The sequence below is a fragment of the Hemitrygon akajei genome, chromosome 16 (assembly GCF_048418815.1).
Source record: "Hemitrygon akajei chromosome 16, sHemAka1.3, whole genome shotgun sequence".
NCBI lineage: Eukaryota > Metazoa > Chordata > Chondrichthyes > Myliobatiformes > Dasyatidae > Hemitrygon > Hemitrygon akajei.
Genome location: NC_133139.1, coordinates 28,510,837 through 28,531,893, shown reverse-complemented (window position 1 = coordinate 28,531,893; position 21,057 = coordinate 28,510,837). Strand labels below are relative to the sequence as shown.

Here is a 21,057-nt window from a genome sequence, read left to right as displayed (position 1 = left end):
CCTGAGACTAGCGTCACTTTATGGGCGTACAATCAATGTATATAAACCATCTTATGTATTAATATTTATTGTGTTTTATTATTATGCTTTTACCCTATGGTGTTTTTTCTTGTGCTGCATCTGATCCGGAGTAACAATTATTTCGTTCCCCGTTACACTGGTGCCCTGCAAGTGGCATTAAACATCTTGAATTTTGAACTCCTATGGGGTGAAAGTTTACTTCTTCCTCATGAAGGGAAGCGTCTAGTATGATGTTCAGTAAAGGTGCCCTTTGAACCCAATTATATTCTGGAAACCTCCGGGAAGTCAGTCTTTAACATGCAGGAAATATGCAGATTTGGCAGGCGACTGGTGTACCAGTACAGGAGCGGGGCTTTCGGTCGAGCGCGCCTGTGCTGCAGAGGCGGTCTGGACCGGAGGGGGCGCGGCGTCGCGCTGACTGCCAACACCGGAGCGCAGGGAGGCACTGTGAAGCGTGAGAGGCGGCGGTACTGGTTCAACATCCCTAAATGCTCAAGACCAGATCTCGGCTGCGAAATAATGGCACGGGAAGTGACAGGAATCGTTTGTGCTTGCCTCTGCATTGCCCTGGCTTCGGCACAGAGTGAGTAATCAGTACTTCTTGGGCGCGTTTCTCCAGTACAGTTTAATGCACTTGTTTCTCACGCACTTACCTAAACGCATGTAAAAATTGGTGCAGGGTTTAAGGAAGGCTGGACACTGTTGACGTGTCAGGAGGCTGAGGAAGAACGATTTTTTTTTGCCAACTTTTGCGCAGGTTGTAAGTGCACAAAGAGATTTGGTTTAAGAAGCATGGTAGATTTTATTTTGTACTCAAACACGGTATTTTCAGTTATTATTGCTACTAGACCATATTAAATATTTCACGTAATACATATTCGTGTATCTTTCCCTATAATAAACATTCGTCTATCTTTCTCGGGCGTTTCCCCAGACGGTGTGTGGGGCTGGAAATAAATTATTTGAAACACAGTATTCGCCAGATTAATATTGAAGGCAGATTCCTCTGCATCTTCGTAATTTTATCGTCGTTGACTCCTCAAATCTCTGCGCTGGAACTGAATGAGATCTGAAAGTGAGGCACGGGCTAGAATCTAACAGAGGGGTTCGGGGGTGTAATCGAGATCCCCGGAGTGAGGTGCAGATTAGAATCTAACAGGGGTTTGGGGAGTTTACATCTAGATGCCCGGAGTGAGGCTAGGCTGGAATCTAACGAAGGGGGTTAGGGGGTTTACACCTAGAACCGGGACTGAGGCACAGGCCCGAATCCAATGAAGGGGGTTAGGGTTGTTTTTGAAGAATATACCAGATAGCAAGGAGTAAATAATGTTAGCACCCAATCAAGGCTTTCAGGATGTTTGTGTTACAGATTGGTTGGAGTTTGTAGAGAGGATAAAAGATACTAGATAGTAAGTTACAAGTTGGAATCTAATGGGGGTTTATGGACAGTATAACAGACATTGGGATTAAGTTACAGATTGGGGCCTAATAAAGCTGGATCAAGATGAAGTTGGAACTCAGTAAATCAGGAGGCATCTGTAGAAGGAAGTGGACAGTGGGACGCAAAAAGTTGATTGTCCATTTCTCTCCACAAGTGCTGCCTGTCCCACTGAGTTCCTCCACCATTTTGTTTGTTAGTCCAGATTCTAACCTCCTTGGGCCTTCAGATCTATTAGAATGGTTACAAGCCACACCCCCGAGGCTTAAACCTATAATCTATAATGACACTGTCAGTGCCTCATTGGAGATGTTACTTTTAGATATTATGCCTCTTCCAGCTTTTTGAGGTGGTGGGAAAAAGCCATTAAGTGATGTAACTCCATTGTGGAGTTGCAGAGTAACCCATTCACCAACATCATGAAAGGAGATGAGCTGGTCATCCCTCTCACGTCAGTTTTGAGGGAGCCCTCCATCTGCAAATTGCACTCAGATCATGACGAGAGAAATGTTCTTCATTGGCTGTAATGTGTTTTGGGTGCCCTGACTGTGTGAAAGGTTCCATAGACATGCCAGCTTTATTTCTGCCCGACTTTCTGACAGTGACCAGCTGAGACTCATGTCCATTTTAGTTTTAAGGGTGAAGAAAGCCAGTCCGTGGTCTGCTGGTTCGGGAAGAGTCATTGACCAAGCAGTCATTTGCTCCTGCAAGGTCTGTTTGTCTCAAAGACCATAGGACCATAAGGTGTAGGAACAGATAGGCCATTCGGTCCATCAAGTCTGCTCCGCTGCTTCATCATGGCCAATCCATTGTCCCTCTCAGCCCCAATCTCCTGTCATCTCCCTGTATCCTTTCACGTCCTGACTAATCAAGGATCTGTCAACCTCTGCCTTAAATATATCAAATTACTTGGCCTCCACAGCCACATGTGACAACAAATTCCACAAATTCACCACTCACTGACGAAAGAACTTCCTTCTCATCTCCATTCTAAAAGGACACCCCTCTATTCTGAGGCTGTGTCCTCTGGTCATAGGCTCCCATACCGTAGGGAACATCTCCGCATCCACACTATCGAGGTCATTCAACATTCGATAGGTTTTAATGATGTCACCCCTCATTGTTCTGAATTCCTGTGAGTAGAGGCCTAGAGCCATCAAACACTCCTCATATGACAAGCCTTTCCATCCCAGAATCATTTCTGTAAACGTCCTTTGAATCCTTTCCATATCAGCACATCTTTTCTTAGATAAGGGGCTGAAAACTGCTCACAATTCTCCATGTGAGGCCTCACTGGGGCTTTATAAAGCCTCAACATTACATCCTTGCTTTTATATTCTAGTCCACTCAAAATGAATGCCAACATTGCATTTGACTTCCTCATCACAGACTGAAACTGCAAATTAACCTTTTTAGAGAATCCTGCACAAGGACTCCCAAGTCTCTTTGAATCTCAGATTCTTGAATTTTCTCTCCATCTAGAAAATAGTCTATGCTTTTATTTCTTCTACCAAAGAGCATAGCCATACACTTCCCAAAACTATATTCCATCTGCCACTTCTTTGTCCATTCTCCTAATCTGTCTAAGTCCTTCTGTAGCCTCAATACTTCCTCAAAACAAGCTGTCCCTTCACCTATCTTCGTATCACCTGCAAACTTGGCCACAAAGCCATCAGTTCTGTTATCCAAGTCAATGACATTTAATGTAAAAAGAAGCAGTCCCGACACAGAACCCCGAAGAACACTGCAAGTCACCAGCAGCCAACCAGAAAAGGCTCCCTTTATTCCCACTCTTTGCCTCCTGCGAAGCAGTCAATGCTCTATCAATGCTAGTATCTTTCCTGTAATACAATAGATCTTAATTTGTTAAGCAGCCTTGTGTGGCAACTTGTCAAAGCCCTTCTGAAAATCCAAGTACACAACATTCATTGATTCTCCTTTGGCTATCCTGCTTGTTATTTCTTCAAAACATTCCAACAGATTTATCAGGCAAGATTTTCACTTGAGGAAACCATGCTGACTATGGCCTTTTTTATCATGTGCCTCCAAGTATGGAGAAATCACATCCTTAACAATCGACTCCAACATTCTCCAAACCATTGAGGTCAAACTAACTGGTCCATAATTTTCTTTCTTCTGCCTGTTTTCCTTCTTTCGAGTGTAGTGACATTTGCAATTTTCCAGTCTTCTTTAACCATTCCAGAATCTAGTGATTCTTCAAAGATCATTACTAATGCCTCCACAATCTCTTCAGCCACCTCTTTTAGAACCATGTGTACACCATCTGGTCCAGGTGACTTATCTACCTTCAGACCTTTCAGTTTCCCAAGAACCTTCTCCTGAGTAATGGCAACTTCACACACTTCTGCCCCCGACTCTCTCAAACCTCTGGCGTACTGCTAGTGTCTTCCATAGTGAAGACTGATGCAAAATACTTATTCATTTCAACTGCATTTACTTATCCCCCATTACTACCTCTCCAGCATCATTTTGCGGCAGTCCAATATCTACTCTCGTCTCTCTTTTTACATTTTATGTATTTGAAAAAGCTTTTGGTATCCTCTTTAATACTATTGGCTAGCTTACCTTTGTATTTCAACTTTTCCTTCTTAATTACTTTTTTAGTTGTCTTTTGTTGGTTTTTAAAAGCTTCCCAATCCTCTAACTTCCCACTAATTTTTGCTCTCCTATATGCCCTCTCTTTGGCTTTTATGTTGGCTTTGACTTCTCTTGTCAGCCATGGTTGAGTCATCCTGCCTTTAGAATGCTCTTCCTCTTTGGGATATATATATATTCTGCACCTAACACATTTCTCCCAGAAATTCCAGCCATTCCTGCTCTGCCATCATCACTGCTATTGTTCCTTTCCAGTTTTGGACAGCTGCTCGCTCATGCCTCTGTAATTCCCATTACTCCACTGTAGTACTGATGCATCTGAATTTCCTTCTCCTTCTCAAATTGCAGGGGAAATTCTATCATAATTTGATCTCTGACCACTGAGGGTTCATTGCTCAACACCCCAATCAAAGTTGCCTTTTCCCTAGAGTGGGCTCAACAATGAGCTGCTCTAAAAAATCCCTCTCTTTGCACCAACCTAGTTTTCCCAATCTACCTGTATACTGAAATCCCCCATGACTATTGTAACATTGCCCTTTTGTCATCCATTTTCTAGTACCCAATGCAATTTGCAGACAAATTCTTTACTACTGTTTGGGCGTCTATATTTAACTCCCATCAGGGTCTTTTTACCCTTGCAGTTCCATAGCTCTATCCACAACATCTTAACACTTTCCAATTCTATGTCACCTCTTTCTAATGATTTGATATTTTTCCAACAGAGCCATGCCACCCCCTCTACCTACCTTTCCTTTCAATACTTTTCAATACAATTTTTCAATACAATTAAGTCCTTGGACTTTAAGCTCCCGGCTATAATCTTTCAGCCAAGATTCTGTGAAGCTCACAACATCCTACATGCCAATCTGTAACTGTGCTACAAGTTCTTCTATCTTATTTTATATACAGTGTGCATTCAGATATAACACCTTCAGTCGTGTATTCACCCGTTTTGATTTTGTCTGCCTTTTACATTGCAACTCACTCCGTTGACTGCAGTTATGCCCTATCATCAGCCTCTCCTTGCTAGCAGTCTCACTACACATTGCCTCTATTTGTAAACCAACTACCCCAGCCTCAGCACTATTATTCCAGTTCCCATTCCCATGACAAATTAGCTTAAACCCTCCTGGTCCGCTGTAGCAAACCTGCCCACAGGGATATTGGACCCCCTCAGGTTCATAGGTAACCCATGCCTTTTGTACAGGTTGTACCTTCTCCAGATGAGATCCCAATGATCCATAAATCTGAACCTCTGCCCCCTGCACCAGATCCACAGTCACATATTCACCTACCAAACCATCGTATTCCCATCCTCACTAGAGGTCCTGTCTTTCAAGCTTTCTACCTAGCTCCATAAAATCTCCTTTCTCACCTTTCCTGCCTATGTCATTAGTGCCATCAAGACTTCTGGCTGTTTACCTTCCCACTTTAGAAATATCGTGGACCCGATCTGAGACATCTCTGACCCTGGCACCTGGGAGGCAACGTACCATCTGGGTGTCTCTATTATGTCCACAGAATCTTGACTCTGTTTCTCTTGACTATTGGATCTCCTATCACCTCTGCATTCCTCGTCATCCCTCTTTTCTGAGCCACAGCACCAGCCACAGTGCCAGAGACCCGGTCACTACTCCCGCCCCTGGGTTGGTCATCCCCCTCAACACCCTTCATAGTATCAAAAGTGGTGTACTTATTATTGAGGGGAATGGCTGCAGGCCTTAAAGATGAAGGAGCGGGTTTCCAATGCTTCTGGACTTTCATGACAATTTCCTAGAATGAAGATATTTTTGGAAAGAGGAAAATTGCGGGAAGAAATGATAAAGCAAGCGTCAATTATATAGCACCCAAAGCTCAAAGATAATTGTTGGACATTATTTGACCACAGCTCACCGGGTACATATTAGGGCCGGGGAGCAAAGCTCAGTCAAGGGACCAGATCTTAAAGGAGAGAGAGATGCAGAGGTTTAGGGAGGGGTTCCAGAACTGAGGGCCCAGCCAAGTGAATGCTCAGCCACCACAGCTAGAGTGAAGGAAATCAGTAAAGGTAGAACTGTATCCATGTGGAGGTGGGGGAAAATTCTTTGGGCTGTTTTCTGACAGGAAGGGACAAAACTAACAGTATCTCAGTTTAACATCACCCCAAATGTTAAAGGCCTTCACGCTTTAGTTGAGCTTCAAGTTGCTAGTCAGCGATTTCAGTGTGCAGATTGATGGCTGCACTTCCTAATCACACACTCCCCCATCACTTTCCTCCTTCGAAGTGTTCCTTAAAATCTATCTCACTGACTGAAAATTTATTTGTTTGCCCTGATATCCCCCTGTGTAAACCGGAGTTAGATTTTCATTTCCTCGTTTTACCTGTGAAGCCCCTTTTGGGGCCTTGCTATGTCAAAGGTGCTATATAAAGACAAGTTGCTGAAGTTGTAGCCCTGCTTGTGGCTCCTATGACAGAGGCCATTCTAATAATAGTCCCTTTATGAACGAGTTGCTTGCTGATTCTTTAGTTAATTTTATTCACCCAGGTTCAGTTTTGACTTCCAACGCAGCTACCAAGGAAGTGACCACAGCATCAGTGACTACTACGATTGAGGTGACAGAAGCAACAACATTCGCCACCACACAGACGCCAACAACCAGCTCAACAGAAACGACTACAGTCCTGTCAACAACAGGCTCAAGGGCAACAACCACTGTCCCGCCAACAGCCAACTCAACAGTAGCAACCACAATCCCGCCAACAGCCAACCCAACAGCAGCAACCACAATCCTGCCAACAGCCAACTCAACAGCAGCAACCACAATCCTGCCAACAGCCAACTCAACAGTAGCAACCACAATCCTGCCAACAGCCAACTCAACAGTAGCAACCACAATCCTGCCAACAGCCAACTCAACAGTAGCAACCACAATCCTGCCAACAGCCAACTCAACAGCAGCAACCACAGTCTCGTCAACATCCAACTCGACAGAAACGACGGTGGAGAGATCAACAAGCAATGTAACACAGGCGGCCAATTCAACATCTGTTTCCAGTGCACCAGAAAATACAATCACAGTATTGACAGCTGTGTTTTTGACGGAGAACTCTGCAACCACAGTAATGAATGGCACAGGTCTGCAACTGATCTCTTTCAAACTCGGGGTTAAAACACTTGACTTTAAATGGTCAGTTACAGGGAAAAGTATGGAAAGGATGACAGGAAGAAAGGATTTCTATAGCCTCTTTCCAAAGTGTTATTTTGAAATATAGCCACTGTTGTGATGCTGGGAAGTGCAGCAGGAAATTCTCCATGTAGTGCTAAGTGGGCAGTTAATAGCAGCCTTTCCTGCAAGGTCCAAATCCAAAGACTGCATCAAGTTTGTTTCAACCCATAAGACATAGGAGCAGAATTAGGCCATTCAGCCCATTGAGTCTGCTCTGCCATTCCATCATGGCTGATTTATTATCCCTCTCAACCCCATTCTCCTGCCTTCTCACCGTAACCTTTGATGCCCTTACTAATTAAGAACCTATCAACCTCTCCTTTAAATATACCCAATGACTTGGCATCCACAGCCATATGTGGCAATGAATCTACTGATTCACAATTCTCTGGCTAAATAAATTCTTCCTCATCTCTCTTCTAAAGGGATCTCCTTGTATGCTGAGGAATACCCTCTGGTCCTAGGCTTTCCCACTATAGGAAACATCTTCTCCATGCCACTCTATCTAGGCCTTTCTAGGAATTTATCTAGGCAAAAATTATTTGCACAATTACAATATTCCATATCAGTTCCACTTAATACTACATGAGAAATATTTGAAGGTTTTAATATAGTTCAAAGTTTAATTAGTTCACCTTATAAATCTTGACATCTCAGCCAGTCAAAACCTTTATGTTCATGCAATCCAAGCAACATTCCTGAGAATAATTTTATACCTTTTCTAACTTAATCACATCCTTGTACGTGATGATTTGGTGCCTACAACTGCGTGGATAAAGAATTCAAAAGGTCCATAAAACTCTTAAGATAGAAGGTTCCTCATTGTCGCTATTTAAGTGTCAATAATGTAGAAGAAATTGGAAAAATATCCTGATCATGAATATCATTAAATAGTTATTTCTAGATCTTTCACCCTAACTGGCCCTTTCAGGAGCTCCGACTGACAAAGGCTTTTCTGAATCACCTGTCTCTATCTCATCATCACCATCTCCCTGATCCCACTCTCCATTGGGAGTTTATCCGGCTTTCCCTTAAATCCACTTCTGATGTTTGTCTCAACCAGTCCCTGTGGAAATAAGTTCCACTCTCCCCACGCTCTGGGGAAAGAAGTCCACCCGATGTGGCCGGTGCCCCTTTAAGAAAAGTACAAGGTCACTTGAGGTCTGAGAATACTGTCAGATCCTGCTTAAGATGACAGTCTGTTCTGCACCGGATGTGTAGTCTTCAAGAAGAAATATCAGCTGTGAATGAGATGGCAGGGAGATAACTGCCCCTTACAGGAAGTGAGAGGCAATGGTTTTATTTCAATTCCATTTTTAATTTCTCACATTGCAAAGACATTTTCATATTTGTGCAGGCTCTTCCAAGTAATGCTGTGGCTGTAATGAACAGCCTTCTAATCTGAGTGGGTCTGGGTTAAAGATTAACTCCCAGCTCAGGCATCTGAAGTAAAACTCCTTTCATCCATCACTGGTCTGTGCCTGCTACTGAACCAAAAAAAAAGCTTGATTTTAACATTCTTGAAATCAATTGTAAACTTTGGCATCCTCTCACTTCTCCCTCTTGTCTGTTGGACTCCTGTGAGAAGTGCATCCAGCTGCAGCTTCTAACACTCTGTGTTAGGGAGTTGGAGCTGGAAAAGGATAAACTTTGAATCATTTGGTGGTGTTGAATAGGACGTATAGAGAGCTAGCTACACCCAAGCTACAGGGCACAGGAAACTGGTTTTGACAGCCAGGAAGGGGAAAGGGCTCACACTGCCAGTGCAAAGTGCCCCTGTGGCCGTCCCTCTCAACAACAGGTGCACCACTTTGGATACTGTTGGGTAAGGATGACCTAGCAGAGGAAAGCCACAGTGATCGGGTTGCTGGCACTTGAGTCTGGCTCTGTGACTCAGAAGGGAAGGAGGGAGAAGAGGTGAGCTGTGGTGACAGAGGATTCAGTAGTTTGGGGAACGGTCAAGAGGTTCTGTGGACGAGAACAAGATTCCCAGATGGTGCCAGGTGCCAGGGTCTGGGACATCTCAGATCGAGTCCTGAACATTCTTAAGTGAACTGGCTGAGGGCGGGGTCCATGTAGGTACCAATGATGTAGGTAGGGAGAGTGACAAAGTTCTGCAAACTGAGTTCAGGGAGTTGGGTGCTAAGTTAAAGGGCAGGACCTTCAGAGTTGTAATCTCAAGATTACTACCTGTGTCACATGCTAGTGAGGCCAGACCTAGGCAGATAATACAGCTTAATATTTGGCTAAGAAGTTGGTGTAGGAGGGAGTGCATAAGATTTTTGGATCATTGGGCTATTTTCCAGGGAAGGTGGGACCTGTAGAAAAGGACGGTTTGCACCTGGAGGGGGCTAATATCCTAGCAGAAAGGTTTGCTAGTGCTACATGGGGGAGGGGGGATTAGACTAGAGTTGCAGGGGGATGGGAACCAGAGTGCCAGAACAGATAGTGGAGAGGTTGTGGAGGCAGATGTTGGTAAGAGCTCAGACAAAGTCAGGCATCAAAAGTTCGAGCATGGTGTGACTAAAGTCCTGAGCTGTGTATATTTCAATGCAAGAAGTATTGTAGGAAAGGCAGATGAGCTCAGGGCATGGACCAACATCTGAAATTATGGTATTGTAGCCATTAGTGAGAATGGTTGCAGGAGGGGTAGGACTGGCAGCTCGATATTCTGAGGTTCTGTTGTTTTAGACGTGACAGAGTGGGAGGGATTAAAGGAGGATTGGTGGTGTTACTAGTCAGGGAAAATATCATGGTAGTGCTCTGTCAGGATAGGCTGGAGAAATCTACCAGTGAGGCGTTATGGGTGGAACTAAGAAATAAGAAAGGACTGACCATGTTAATGGGGCTATATTACAGACCACCCAATGTCTGAGGGATTTAGAGGTACAGTTTTGTAGAAAGGTCACAGACTGCTGTAAAAAAATAAGGCTGTGATTTTAACTTTCCACATATTGACTGGGTCTCCCATACTGTAAAAGGACTCGATGGGATAGAGTTTGTCAAATATGTTCCGCACATAGAAGACTCAGCGAGACAGTGTGCGATACTTGATCTGCTGTTAGGGAACAAGACAGGGCAGGTGACAGAAGTGTTTGTAGGGAAACACTTTGCATTCAGTGATCACAATGCCATTTGCTTCAAGGAAGTATGCAAAAAGAAAGGTCTATTTCACAGCTTGAGCTTGTAAATTGGAGAAAGGCCAATTTTGATGGTATGCGAAGGGAGCTGGCAAGTGTGGAATGGGACAGGCTGTTTTCTGGCAAAGGTACGCATGGTAAGTGGGAGTGAAAAAGTGTAAGTGCCAGAATAAAAGGTAACAGGTGTAGGGAAACGAGAAAATCTGCAGATGCTGGAAATCTGAGCAACACACACAAAACGCTGGAGGAACTCAGCAGGCCAGGCAGCATCTATGGAGAAAAGTACAGTTGATGTTTCGGGCCGAAAACCTTTGGCAGGACTATTTGGTTTTCATGAAATATTGAGGACCTGGTTAAGAAAAAAAGGGAAGTGCATAGCAGTTATAGATAGGTAGGAACAAATGAAGTGCTTGTGGAGTATAGGAAATGCAAGAGAACACCTAAGAAAGAAATTAGGAGGGCTGAAAGAGGACTTGGCATTCTAACAGACAAGGTGAAGGAGAATCCCAAGGGATTCTACAGATATATTAAGAGCAAAAGGATTTCAAGGGACAAAATTGGTCCTCTGGAAGATCAGAATGGTAATCCATGAGCTAAAAGAGATGGGGGAGATCTTACATGCAATTTTTTTTGCATCTATATTTACTCAGAGACAGACACAGATTCTATAGAAACAAGGCAAAATGGTATCAGCTCCATGGACTCTGTACAGATTATGGAGGGTGGGGTGCTTGCTGTCTTAAAGCAGGTTAGGGTGGAAAAAATCCCAGGGCCTGACAAGGTGCTCCCTGAGACCTTACAGGAGGTGGGCAGAAATTGCCAGGGTCCTAGCAGAGGTAATTAAATTACCCTTATCGACAGGAGAGGTACCAGAGGATTGGAGCACAGCCAATGCTTTTCCACTGTTTAAGAAAGGCTCTAAATGTAAATCAGGAAATTATGGGCAGGTGAGCCCATAAATGCCCTGAAAGCAGCGTCACAGGTATATAGGGTCGTAAAGAAAGTTTTTGGCACATTGGCCTTCATTAATTAATGTATTGAGTATCGGATGTTATGTTGAAGTTGTATAAGACATTGGTGAAGCCTAATTTGGAGTGTTATGTACAGTTTTGGCCACCTACCTACAGGAAAGATATAAATAAGGTTGAAAGAGTACAGAGAAAATTTATAAGGTTGTTGCTGGGTTTAGAGGACCTGAGTAAAAAGGAAAGATTGAATAGGTTAGTACTTCATTCCTTGGAATGTAGAAGGTTGAGAGGAGATTTGTTAGAGGTATACAAAATTATGAGAGGTGTGGATAGGGTAAATGCATGCAGGCTTTTTCCACGGTGGGACTACAACTAAGGGCAAGGGTGAAAGTTGAAAAGTTTAAGGGGAACATGAGGGGAAACCTCTTCACTCAGAAGGCTGTGAGTATTTGGAACAAACTGCCAGTGCAAGTGGTGCATGTAAGCTCAAGTTTAAGAGAAGTTTGGATAAGTACATGGATGGTAAGGGTATGGAGGGATATGATCTTAGTGCAGGTCACTGGGAGTAGGCAGTTTAAATAGTACGGACTAGATGGGCCAAAGGGCTGTTTCTGTGCTGTACTTTTCTATTACTCTATGACTATAACCCAGCAGGCCTCTGTGCTTTCTGCAGTCCTCCACCATGCCTATTTCTCATTCCCTGTGTCCCGTCCGTGGGTGGCCATACCTTCAGCAGGGATTTCCTTCCTCAACTTCCCTGCCTCTTTCTTCAAAATACTCCTTAAAATCACTAAATGTCTGCTTCTGATAATTGCCCCAAACTTTCTATTGTGGTTTTATGCTTACCGTGAAGTTCTTTGGGACTTGTGATGGTGCTCTACAAATGTAGTTAGCTGCTCTCCCTCACGGGGCAGGATGAAGTGGGGGCTGTGTAGATCATCCTGGACTTTTAACTTCCCACTTCTCATACAGATGTTGTGAATGAAAGTGCAGAACTATGACCTTTGAATCATGTTCATGTCTTCTACATTCAGCTTCTGCTCTGATCTTTGTTGAAGTAACAGCAGTCGGTAAATTGGGGAACTTTATTTGCTTTGCCAATCACTTATTCTTTGCTTGTTGCCCCTGCTCTCCTTTGTTTTATTCAGCTCCTCGCTCTTGTACCCTAAACTCAAACTCAAAAATGCCTGTACTTGTATGAAAAACTTCACTGAATCTGCCCTCAGCCCATGAGAGGGCTGCCGGTTTTAAAGCTCCACCACTTCCTGGAGAAAGGGGCCAGATCCTGACATCAAACGTGTTCGACTGCAAACAGTTGCTCATGTGTCCTTCTGGCTGATGGAGGTCTTGAAGAAATGGTCTGCTGGAGACATTCAACACACACGGAGAGCTTGGCAGGGTTGTCTGTGGGATGTCAGTGGACGTACTTATCTCTGCAGATTCTGCCTGAGCTGTTAAGTATCCCCAGCGTTCTGTGTTGTATTACACTGCTTGTAGTCGCCATTTGCATTCCCTCGGGCTCTGTGTACTGTTGGCTTGTGTAAACTGCAAATTCATCTACATGAACAATACGACGTACTGTATATTGTGTTGCAGCTGTGTAATATTTTCTATCTCTTTTTCAGTTTTGACTCCAAAAAGGCAACAACTAGACATGGGGCTGATTATTATTATTGTAATTCTGGTGTTAATTTTACTTGTTGCGGTCATCATCGCTGCTGTGAAATATTCACAAAATGGAAAGCCCGGATTTAAACGTCTCCAAGAAATGCCAATGGTATGTAAATTACATCTGTCTGGGGCCAGATGTTGTTCTGCATGTATTTATGAAGCTATATTTGTGTCTGTAAGACCATAAGACCTCAAGACATAGGAACAGAATTAGGCCATTGATTCTGCTCTGCCATTCGATCGTGACTGATTTATTTTCCATCTCAACCCCATTCTCCTGCTTTGTCCCCATAACCTTTGACCCCCTTCTTACTAAGAACTTACCAATCTCCAGTTTAAGTATACCCAATGATTTAGCCTCCACAGCCATCTATGGCAATGAACTGCCCGGGTTCTTGGCTAAAGAAATTCCTCCTCATTTCTGTGGACATCCTTCTATTCCAGACATACAAAAAAGCTGGATGAACTCAGCAGGTTGGGCAGCATCCGTTGAAATGAGCAGTCAACGGATGCTGCCCGACCTGCTGAGTTCATCCAGCTTGTTTGTACGTCTTGATTGGACCACAGCATCTGCAGTGCACTTTGTGTCTTCTATTCCAGGACTGTGCCCTCTGGTCCTAGACTCTCCCACCTGTAGGAAACATCCAATTTACTGTATGCCTTCCTATATTCAATAAGTTTCTGTGAGATTCCCCCTCCCCCCCCCCATTATTCTAAACTCCTGTGAATACAGGCCCAGATCCATCAAGTGTTCTAAGTTTCTATAGGTATTGTATATATTAAATGGACCTATATAGCCATGTTTCAGAAGCCTGCAGCTGTTTTACTGTATGTATCTCCAGTTCTGCAATGTATCCATGGGCTGGATCACTTGTTCAGCCTGCATTGCGTCATCTGTTTATGCATTGTGTGTGCATGTGACTGCACTGGACTTGTCTTCATGTACTGTAGGTATGTGGCACTTTTAATAACAACTAAATCATGAAATTAAGCAAATTAAAAAGCCATCATATTCTTGACTGGACTTAAAATCCTCCTGTCGCACCCCTTCCATAGATTCTTTTTTAATTGTACTTTCATATTTAAAACTTGAAAAGTTATGCTTAGGTGAGCAACGTGGCACTCCTATGGAGAAGGAACAGTGGGCAGTCCCCTCACCCAATTCAAACAGAAGCCACACCCTGTGATCCTGGCTCTGGGCCAGGAGAATTGGGGCGTCTCTGGCAACAAGTTGAAATTGCTGCCTTTCTTTCCTTGGCTCTGTTTATTGTGTTAGCTTGACTCAGCATCGGACTGCTTGAGCAGCTGACTCCCAACATCGCTGCCAGGGGCCGACGGACGGGGAAGGAATTAAGTGAAGCGCTGAGACCCGAACTGTCAGGGAGGGATGGTCCGTGTATCTCTGCAGTGGCTGATGGTCAGATGTTTGCTCAAGTCTCGCTCCAGGCTGGATTGACCCTCTAGTGAAATTTTGTGGGAAAATAGCATTATCAGAGGCACTATTTTTCTTATGGGGTCTCTGTCTGAAGTCTAGCTTAGACACTAAAAATGCCACCACACTGGAAAATTAGAGACAGCATCATACCATTGATTCCTGCTCCTGGTCTCACTCACGGGTGGAAATATTTTTCCTTGTATTTAGTCATGGTGATTCTGTCATCATAATATTGGGACAGTCTATTGGACCAGCCTAACTTCAGTTGTTTTTGTCAGTCTTCACAGGTGCTCTCTTGTAGAAGTCGTCGATGACCCATTAGGACCATTGCTTCACTGTCCTAATAACCTCCTGACTTGTCCAATACAATGTATTCACAATATAAAATACCTCAATGCACTGCTGACAGATCCACAACCAACATTTTAATGCTTTTATTTTTGACTTGTTCCTGACGGCCCAGTCCACAGCTGCCAGTATCGTGTGTGCATTTACTCAACAGGCAGCCCCATTTAGCTCCGAGGAAGTTGATTTCTTACACAGGTCCTGTCCTCTCATATAGGCTTCCAAAAAATTTATCAAGGCTATCTGACTACTTTTCTGATCCTTAATTCCATCTTACCATCTTCTAGTTCAACTCCCCATCACTTCATCTTTCCATTCCTTTCTACCATATTCTCATCTTTTCCCCCCTTTAAATGTTTTTGCTTTTGATTTGACCGATCTTCTTGGGAATGAGTTTTCCACATTTTCACTGCCCACTTGGGGGACAAAATATCTGCTGAATTTGTTAGTGACAGTTTAGGACTTATGACCCACAGGTTAGGTCAAGTTTCTTGACTACAAGAATTCCTGTATCATCCAGTTGTAACCCTTATAGCTCTGGTCTCCAGCCTCTGCTGCACTGAGTCTTTCTATCTTCTCCTAAGTTCCAGAGGCCTTAATCAACACTTTTTCCCCACCGTTGAAATTAGGAGTTCCTAGCTCAGTTTTAACATTGAACTATGGCAGACTTTCAGGCTTAGTGTAGAGTTTGGCATGAAATGATCTTGCTTCTCCATTCTTCATGAATGACCCTTCCCAGACCCTCACCCTCCCCAATCACCCAGCACTTTGTCCCATTTGTTCCAATGTCTCCCCCCTTCCACCTTATGACACTAGTCAACAAGCTTTTTTGAAAGTGTTGCTTCCTCAGAATTTTTTTTGTTTATGACAGACCACTTGAAGCTGAACTATAATTTCTGACTACTGTACTTGTATCACGTAGGAATTTGGGGAAACAGGGAAATAATTTTGTAGAAAATAATGCATTTAATTGCATAACAGTGTTGATGCTTTGCAGTAGTTCAACTAAGCTAAAATAGTTACGTTGATGATTTTTGTCTGTACTCCCATGTCTGAGACTTCTCGTTTTAAGTGTCCAAGAATAATCTGCCAGCATTGAGGACTTCCAATTGCCCTGATACCATTTTTCCATGACCGTAATGTCTTGGTGAAACCTTTCATTATGCTCATCACTGACAGCGCAAAGATTTGCATGGGAGAAGTCCAAATGGGAATGTAAAAAATGAATATTTAGTGACATGGAAGGTCATGGTTTTGTATGATTGAAGCATGTTGTCAACCAGCTTCACATAGTTTGGTGCTCTGTAGTTGCAAAGAAAATTTTTAACAACATGATTGAATGCCTTCCATGCAATTTTCCCTGGTCCCACTAGAGGTTCTTCAAATTACCTGCCTTTGATGACCCCTGTTTGATTTGTGTACCAGCAAAAATGCCTACCGTAATCTTGGCATCAGTTATTCCGATTTGAAAACCTGGTGCATGATAGGGAAATTTCATGGTAATTTTCATGATCAGCAGCCCAAAATCCTTAAGATACACCCAAAAGTATTCAGGAAGCTAACTCTCTGTTGTTCAGTGTAATAGTTCTTATCTTTAGTAACTTCCTCCTCTCTCTTTTCCCTGTTGCCATCACTTCTTCTGAACTTGTTTAGTTTTAATAATATCCGGATCTGATGAAGGGGTGATGATGTCATATTTTTGAACTTAGATGGAAGGTCATTGACCTTGTTTCTCTCTCCACTGATGCTGACTGATCTGCTGAGTATTTCCAGCAACCTGTTGCTCTGGCGTTGTGTCTTAGTCTTTCTTGCCATTCTAGGAAGCCAAGATGGATACATCCAACTTCCCCTGCTGGAAACTCCTGCTGCCATTCAATGGTGTTATTCTGCCCTGTGTACCTTGGTCCTTTTCACTGGGTTTCTCAATGACAACAGAGAAGAAATATCTTAACTCTCCTTGTTCATGGCAAGACATGAAAGGAATGCTGGGTAAAATGAAAGACTTACACTCTTTTTCATTTTGTTTTTATTCCAGAATAGCTTAAATGAAGAAGTGCCTTTCGCTCAGTATCCACCCAAATAATCCTGAAACCCGTCTGTGCTGCCTGAAAATGTTTGGAAATGACACAAAGCTCGACTGACACTTACTCACCATCTCTTTCTCCTGTTGCTCTCTCCCTCATTCTCTTCCCATTTGAACCATTATTGCTTAGTAACTATTTAACACGGAGACTTAACCTATCTAAAGTAACCTTTGTCATAAAGCTTGCTCTGCTTTTGGTTTTGGCACACTACAATGGAAATTATAATATGAGGCTTCTAATTTTGAATGCAAGATCACCACCGCTGTGCGAACTCAACACTATTCACAGGTATCCATTTTTCACCCAGTGTTTGATGTTGCAAAAGGAATTTGGGTCCTGAGCCATAATAGGTTAAGGTTTGAAACTAAATCTTTTCTCTTTGAACTGACTGTATATTTTTATGGGATTTCTACCTCTGTAGCAGTTCATTTGATTTTGTCACTGTCCTGATAACATGTTGGTGATTCAGATAAGGGTTTGCAATAAGTTATGAACTTTTCTCTCCATTTCCCCCCACCCCAATGAGTGGAGCCAAAAAAAGCTTAGCAGTGGGTGGGGCGTTGCTAGGTCATTTTGAAGGAAGTATAACACTGTTTACAAAAAGCAAAACAATAATATCTAATTGCCACCAATTTCGATGAGGTTAATGACCCAGTCAGTTTGCGGTCTAGTGATGGCATAGCATAAGCTCCAGGGGAAAAGGGCAGGATCGAAATAAAGATCACTCTCTCTACAATCAACTGTAGTCTTTTTTGGCTGAATCTACAACAGCAAGGCAAACCAGGAGTATCTCTAGACAAAGGAATTTTGAGACACAAGGAAGTTCAGACAAAGGGAATTGATCTTCAGTACTCTTATGTAGGAAGGGGCGGGAGGATAGGAATATTTAGGGAGGGAATTCTGGAGCCTGCGATCTTAATTGTAGAAAGCATAGCTGCCCATACAGAATTAAGTTCAAGGATGATCATGTTGCCAGAGAAATAGAAGAGAAAAATGATCTCAGGGTTTATGGAGATAGGGATGGGGAACATGGAGGGATACGAAATCAAGGAGAATTTTATAAACATTGTGTTTGCCAGATTGAGAGTCAGTGAGATATGGGTTGAAAGATGAAGTAGAACTGGTGTGCATTAAAGTTCAAAGTAAGTTTATTATCTAAGTACATATATGTCACTACATATGTGGTGACTACCCTGAGATTCATTTTCTTGCCGGTATCCACAGCATATTCAAAAAAACAATAGAATTGATGAAAAACTACACACAAAGACCAGGAAACAACCAATGTGCAAAATACAGCAAACTGTGCAAATACAGAAAGAAAAAGAAAATAGTAATAGTAAATAAAATATTGAGAACAGAGTTGTAGAGTCCTTGAAAGTGAGTCCATAGCATCTGGAATTCCACTGAGTTTTAGGGTGGGTGAGGTCATCCATTGGTATGTGAATGACCAGAAATACATTAGAAAAGGCAGGAATTGTATTGAATGAGCCAGTATTGCTTCCAGTATCAGTATCCACAACAGATTCTCTGTACACCATCCAACCTCCCAACCTTGTACATCCCCTTAACTTTAGGTGTCATAATGATCAAAATGTAGAATCCCAGATCTGGTCTTGTCACACTGGACTTCAGTGTGCCACTCTCAGGAGATCTCCCCAAGGTGACTGTCGCGATGGTGGCAGTGATTCGATACAGAGCACACTGATCCCTAACTTTGAAGGTTATGGGTTCAAATCCCATTCTGGAGAGCCATATCCTGTTGAAGGTGCTGATTTTCAGATGAGATACCGAACCAATATTCTGCTTTCCCTCCCAGGCAGAAGCTACTGAAGAAAATCAGGGGAGCTTCCCCCCACCCCCGGTACGCTGGCCCATATTTATCCCTCAGTCAACTTCATTTAGAAATTAATCCTTGGTTGGTAGTGCTAAACATGGCAGAAAATGCATATTCTATTCTGCTCCTGAATTTTAGTCAGTGGGTGGTATGATAGAAATAGGAAAGATTTGCTGCATTTGTCACATCAACATTGAAGCAAGCAATGAAATGCATCATTTGTGTCAAGTCAGATCAGCAAGGATTCTGCTGGGAGATAGCCCGTAAGTGTCACTGTGCTTCCAATGCCAACACAGCACACTACTACTCACCAACCCTAAACCGTACATCTCTAGAACATCCTGAGGAAACCCATACAGTCACAGGGAGAATGTACAAGCTGTTTACAGACAAATTGAACTGGCGTCAGTGTTCTGTAAAATGATTGCACTAATTTCTGCGCCACCCCGTGATAGTGCATCCGTTGGTGCTCCAGGGAGCTGGCTTTGATCCTGATTTCTGGTCAGATTCTATCTACGTGGGTTTTCCACGTGCCCCCTGACTGCATGGGATTCTTCCCCCATGATACTCTAATTTCCATCCATGTCTCTCAGGTCAGTCACCATTAGTGTCGGCATGTGGTGGGAGAGGAGAACCAGGGTCGAGCTGGTGGGTACTTAAGGGAGGATAGGTTATGTGGGAACAGGTGGAGTGAATGAAGTTGATGAGATGGCACTGGCAGCTGGCATAGACTCAATGGCCTGAATGCCCTCCTTCCAAATCATAGAAAGCATGAGAAATATCAAGGTATATTTAGTGCAATTGATAGGGGGAGGGGCTGAATTGCCAGGCAGTTATATGCTCCTAACCACGCTGCTGAAATTAGGAATTTTCTTATACAAATAGTTTGTTACATTTTCACCACCAGTGAACTCATTTCCAAAGGGGGTAGAAAAGAACTGTGGGATATGCTGTAGGAGTTTGAAATGCTGCCTAGTAATGCCGGCTTATTGAGAGGGCAATTAGACAGAGGTGGGACACTGGTACTGAGAATCACTCTCATCTTATTGTTAGCGGGAGGTGGAGATGATCTGAATACCCTGAGGTACAAAAATGAATTCTGACCAACCCTGGGTTGTGAGGGGCAATTCTTCCATCTCTACATTGGAAGAATTTTATTGATTGTGATTATAAGTCTGACAAGTATGAATCATTAATAAATATTGCCTTAATTTCAATTGTGTGCTGTGCTGGCCTGTTTAAACACAAGCTTGCCCTTGCTTGATTTCTGGAATGGATCCTATGATGGGAGCTTGAGTGAACTGAACCCCTGTGGAGAAATCTCCTCCTGCTAAATACCAGATCCATCAACCCTGATGTCATCAGCCCCTATTGTAATCTGCTTTCCTTTGACAGTCACCCTTCTCCAACGCCGACTGGCTGACGTTTTGGCTTTGTGTTTGATGATGAATTTGGTTTCTGAACTCGGGTTCTTGGTTTATTTCCGTTTTGTTTCGGCGCACGTTCTGATGTCATTGAGACACACATCTAAACATGAATGTGATGATGAAAGGCTCTCCCTTCCCTCGGTCTGGAGAGTCTGAAACCAGAGGTTCTTGGACAGTCAAGGAAGAGATGAGAAGGAATTCTGCCAGGGCCCATGAATCTTTGAAGGAATACGAGTTCTTAATTGTTGAATGCATTCAATGCAAACACTGACAGACCGCTGGGGCCCAAGGCAACACAATGATCTCTGGATTTATGGTAGAGGAAGAAAGATTGAATGGTAGGCCAGGCCCAATCAGCTGAATGATCTTACACTCTGGTTGTCTTCAAGCGCTTGTTATTTGGAAAAATGTATTTCCTGTTACCTTTGACACCATCTCATCCAGTGCTGACCCCCACTTCTTCATCCAATGCTGTTCCTTCTGATACAACCTCAGCTCCCCACTCCTTGCCCACCTCAGCCAGTGCTTCTGTGCCATTTTATCCCATGCCCACATCACCTGGCATCAACACACCTCTTTACCCCCATCTAACGGATCTAACGTGGTGAGCTGAGTTTCAAGCTGTAGACAGCACAATGCAAAACAAAGATGTTCCTCAGGGCCTCACAAGGAGATTGAGGACTCTTGTGTCCAGAGTTCACATCCCCACAACTCAGAACCTACTGCTGGCCTCGCACTCCTCTAGCTTTCCCCGATGGAGGAAATTTCAGCTGACATCCCTTGTAGCATTCAAAATATTTGTAGCAGCCTCCTCTGATATGTAGGAACAGATGTAGAATCTGATATTCTACCATCCCATTGAGAATGG

The 21,057-nt window shown here is 43.3% G+C and overlaps 1 protein-coding gene across 1 annotated transcript; it reads left to right on the top strand.

Annotated features, from left to right (window-relative positions):
• Positions 1-318: 318 nt before the first annotated feature.
• Positions 319-19,979, top strand: LOC140740329 (uncharacterized). Its single transcript, XM_073069480.1, has 4 exons — positions 319-604; positions 6,601-7,191; positions 13,016-13,167; positions 16,877-19,979. Exons 1-4 carry the CDS (start codon positions 319-321, stop codon positions 16,922-16,924), a joined length of 1,077 nt encoding a protein of 358 aa, XP_072925581.1. The 3' UTR covers positions 16,925-19,979.
• Positions 19,980-21,057: the final 1,078 nt, after the last annotated feature.